The sequence below is a fragment of the Pygoscelis adeliae genome, unplaced genomic scaffold (genome assembly GCF_000699105.1).
Source record: "Pygoscelis adeliae isolate BGI_AS28 unplaced genomic scaffold, ASM69910v1 Scaffold15, whole genome shotgun sequence".
NCBI lineage: Eukaryota > Metazoa > Chordata > Aves > Sphenisciformes > Spheniscidae > Pygoscelis > Pygoscelis adeliae.
In genome coordinates this window covers 882,134-886,718 of record NW_008824988.1, presented here as the reverse complement: position 1 = coordinate 886,718, position 4,585 = coordinate 882,134, and the positions used below count along the sequence as shown (strand labels likewise).

The 4,585-nt window shown below is 39.6% G+C and overlaps 1 protein-coding gene across 1 annotated transcript in view; it reads left to right on the top strand.

Moving 5' to 3' along the window:
• HDAC9 (histone deacetylase 9) overlaps nucleotides 1-4,585 on the top strand; it is a 452,900-nt gene that overhangs the window by 433,753 nt on the left and 14,562 nt on the right. Inside the window, exon 26 of the mRNA XM_009326083.1 lies at nucleotides 4,438-4,522. Within this exon, the coding sequence (XP_009324358.1) occupies nucleotides 4,438-4,522 (85 nt within the window). The remainder of the gene's footprint in view (nucleotides 1-4,437; nucleotides 4,523-4,585) is intronic.

Sequence of the window (4,585 nt, the reverse complement as noted above, 5' to 3'; positions counted from 1 at the left end):
ATGAAAAGTTGGCATTTTTCTCCTTTGTGGAATTCAGTGTGAATCTGGGGCTGCTGGCCAGTTAGGCAGTGAGGTCTGCCAAGAGGGCCTGGACTGCGTTAAAAAGGGTTTTTTTGCCAGAACAGGTAAGCATTTCTCTCTCCAAAATGGAAATATTCATGGAAGTGAATATGGCCTGAGATCAATTTTAAATTGCACGGTAAACTTGGTCACAATCTCACATCCTCATTGTTAATCTGAGTCTAATACTAGAAAATAATTAACACTGAGTCTAAGCCACCTGTCAACTGCTGCTTGCATAAACCCGGAGTCTAGAAATTGGCCCAGAAATAGAGAATTAGATGGAGTAGGAAACTGCAGCAATGTATGTGCCAGAGGTCAGGATGGTGACATCAAAGTCCCCAAGGTGGGCAATGCTAGTCAGGAAGTGGTTTGGCCAAGGAAACAGAGAATATTCTGATTCCAAAGTTACATACCTCCAAGGCATCCCTTGTTTTTTGGAGACTGGTAGGTGCTAATGACCCTTTGTGCCTTTGAACCTATTCTCTACTGAAAACTGACTCGTTTATGTACCGCATTGTAACAGCGGATCACAAAAATACCTGCCTAAAGTGCTTATATACAAACAGAAAGTGCAGAAACTTTGAGAAGATTGCTAATATAAGAACACAGAGGACCTGTGAGATCTTTGAACTTAGTCCTCTGTAGTCATAGGCAACCCTAGGAGCAACAAAGCCCAGTCTTGGTGCTGATATGCTTCTTGCACAGTTTATCTGGGAAAGGGAGGTTGTAGTGCTTCCTCCTGCAGCCTAGACATCCCTGAGGAGCCTGTCTGCCTTCTCCCTTTCCTCTGCTTCTGTCAGGACTCTTTATGCTCCTTACCTTATGCTTGCAATTGTCTCACTTTTCAGTTATCTCTAACTGCACTCTACAACAATCTTCACTGAAGCTAATCTTGGTGCTTTAAGACATGACAGCGCTAAGGACAACACAGATATTGTTAGATTTTCTAGATTTTCGAACTCAGTACAGACTGCTGTAGTTTCAGATTCTCTCCACGTTCCCAAGGATCATTTCAGATCACCTTCTGGGCACATGAAATTTCCATCATTAATTCCTTCTTCAAACATTTGTTGATATGCCTCTGGCAGACTTTGGCGGCCCGAGTGATTTTTGCCCACTTACATTGTTTTTCCTACTTTGAAAATTATTAGTGGACACAGTTTCTACTTTCATCTGCTACTTTGGGCACAAAAGCCCAATTCAGCCATGTAAAAGCTTTGAAAATGTGACCCTTTGTGTCTGGTCCAAACTGTCTCTCCAGTGGTTTGGTTATTTCTGCACTGACTTGAGCTGCTCTTCTCTGAAAAATTTCTTTCCTGACAGTGTATTTCCAGTGCTTTTTTCAACTTCCTTTCTGTTAACCTCCAGATTTAATAGACTTCATGATCTGAATGCCACTAAGTGTAGGAGGGAAGGTGATGGTGCCATATATGCCAGGTGTAGAGTAATTTCTTTTGTTCGCTGTTGGGTCTAACTGCTGATATTTTCCAGGGACACCCCTCAGTCTATACAGTTGTATCTGACCAGTGGACAGCTGCCAACAGAAATCATTCTTTCAAATGCAGACAGTCTCATTTCAAAGTGTGTAGAAATAGCTGCCATAACGCACTGGCTTTATTTCTGCAGTGTTTTTGTAACGGTACTGCATTTGGGCTGAACAGGTCTATGATGTAATGAACTTACTTCTGTAGCCTGATAAGGTTTCCCTGATATGGAAGAGGATCCAAGTTCTGCCTGGCTATCCCTAAGGGTGAAGAGGCAGAACAGCTCCGGAGCAGAAGCTGAGCTTGGATTACAACATGAAAGTTTTGTGGAAAAAATTGTTAAGGAAATGATCAATGACTATTATATTCACATCACCTACAGATCTGTTAGTAGAGCTAACAGATGGAGTAATGATTGGGATAATTGTTGGATGTCTGACACTTTTTCTTCTTTTCTTTAGTAATTCATCATCGTATCCTGATTTCTAAAAACACCTCTGCCATTTCTAAATATTCATCTGATATGTCTAATATTCAAATGTAGCCTACTCGTTAAACAATTTATTTCTGTACTGAAAAATAAAGAGGTGTCATTGATATATTAGGAAAAATCAAGACAATTTTTTGCCTCCTGCAAAAATCCAGCTCTGAAGAAGGCAACAAAATATTCACCTTTTAATAGGAAATCTCCTCTGTCTATCTCTGCATCAGTTGCTCCCAGCTTAATAATTAGCACAAGAGGTCTGCAGAAAGAATCTCAAGGTACTCAAAGGCAAAACAAGACACCGCTCTCAGATCTTGCAGTCTGGCAATTCCTTACCTTGTACTATTATTCCTATTGTTATAGCCTGGAGCTATTTTGTCCTACTTCAGGGGAGTGAAATGGTTGTCAAAGCCTTAGGAATTAGGAAATTGTCAAAACAGAACCTTAAGCTACTGTTCACTTCCCCTTCTGTGTTCCTGCACCCAGTACAACCAAACAGAACTTCAGGATTTTGTTCTCTTCCTGGCCAAATGGTAGATTGCTTTAAACAGAAAGTAACAAGTGATAAAAGCAAGTGCTATTTATCTATATAACCCAAGGTATGGATTATTAAGATTATTATAAGGATTATTGTTCTAAAATCTGTGAAGCTTGGTCTGTTGGTAGGCATTTTCATAAACACACAGTTTTCCACCAGGTACCTGCAAGAGTTACCAAACAGAGTAACCTATGAAGATCGTGAAGTAAATGTGGTTTAAAAATTGCAAATGTATCTGTAAATGTTATTTTTACTGTAATTGCTTTCTTCATTCTAATCCATGATACATATTAGATAGCAACAACCTTCCTTTGCAGTTTGACCTCCTCAGTAACCAAGTAGAGTGGGGACCCAGTTAGATCCTACCAGCACTTCTATGCACACTTGCTCACTGCCCAGAATGGAGTGATTTATGCTGTTTGAAAAAAACCCATAGTGCTATTGTTTGTAGCCACAAGGAAATCTTCCAGCTGCAATCCCATATGGGATTCTAAGGAAATAATGACATGAACAGCCCTATTCATTTTAGTTACCAGGACTCCAAAAGACTGGTGATATTTGCAATGTCTTTATCACTGACAGGCATTCACTGCTGATCATAATGGTAAGATCCCAGAAGTTCTGGGATTTGTAGCTGAGCTTGCTTAAAATACCTACTAAGGGAGTATCTACACTGCAGTTCCTTCCCACTTTCTGTACTTGGATCAAAGCTGATCTTATCTAGTTGGGTGGGTAGCAATGCAGCGGTAGCAACCCGGAGGACAATATATGATGGCTACTGAACTATTAACTTCACAGATGAAGCTCCTTGGGTGGGCTTCACTTGACCTAGTTTAAAGTAGACCGAGGCATGCTTAAGAAAGGAGTTCTGTCTGCAGTACAGATGTCTCCTGTCAACGATGGTCGAACTTCCTTAGCTTTAGAGAAGAGAGATTGGTATTGATATCACTCTTCCTTGTCTACCTTGACACGGTTGCTACTCCTGGCTCTGCAGGAAGCAGCCTTAGCAGGCTATGCAGGGAAGCGGAAAAACTGGCTGGACTCTAAGCATAGTTCAAGGAGAATATAGTTATTATAGTACAAGAAGAGGCGTTTAGCCCAAACAATTTTCTACCCTTTTTCTAGGAGGTGGACAAAAAGGCACATATGGATTAATTTCAAAATAGAGTTTGCTTGGTATATCTATCCATTGCAGGGCAAAAATAGCTGTGCAGTAACTGAATACTTCCTTCTGCTAATTTACTATGATGCAGCCCTACGTAAAGACTATACAATTGAAACTGGCTAATTAAAATGCAGCTGACTATAAAAAACTTACTTAGAGAACACTTACTGCTGATCTGCATAACCATTTTTTATCTACTACTTTATTTGAAATTAATGTAAAGCTAGTAAAAGCAGCTGTGTTTTATGGCTTTCCCTAAAAATATTAAAATGTGTAAGATGGTTAGATGTAATAACACCAGAAAAATAAAGATAATAGAGTGCACACTTCGGTTCCAGTGTGGCTTCAGCAAGGTTTTGTTTGGAGTGCCCAGCTGCATATACAGACGCAGTGGAATTTGGTTTGTGAGGAACCTACAAAAATTACACAAATAACTAGCATTTTTTTAATGAATAATACACAGACATGCACCTGCTTCAGAGACTCCATAGATTAGTCTTGCAGCCAATAGAAAAGCCCCTTGGAATTCAATTACATGGCTGGAAAACAGAAAACAAAATCATGGCTATACTTTTAGAACTGATACCAGCAAAATGTTAACCAGTTCTTGGGCTGAGCTTTTCCTGAGGATTAGATTGTTTCAGTTTGTTTTACTTCCCTGTGGCTTATTGAAAATTTATATTATTCTATTTTATTCTTGCAGCTGGAGCCTCTCCCGGAAGATATTGTGCACCAAATCCCCAATATGAATGCAATAGCTTCTTTAAAAAAGACTACTGAAATTCAAAGTATGTTTCTAAGTTTGGGTTGGTGGGTTTGGGGTATTTTTTATTATTAATTAATGTCATAGA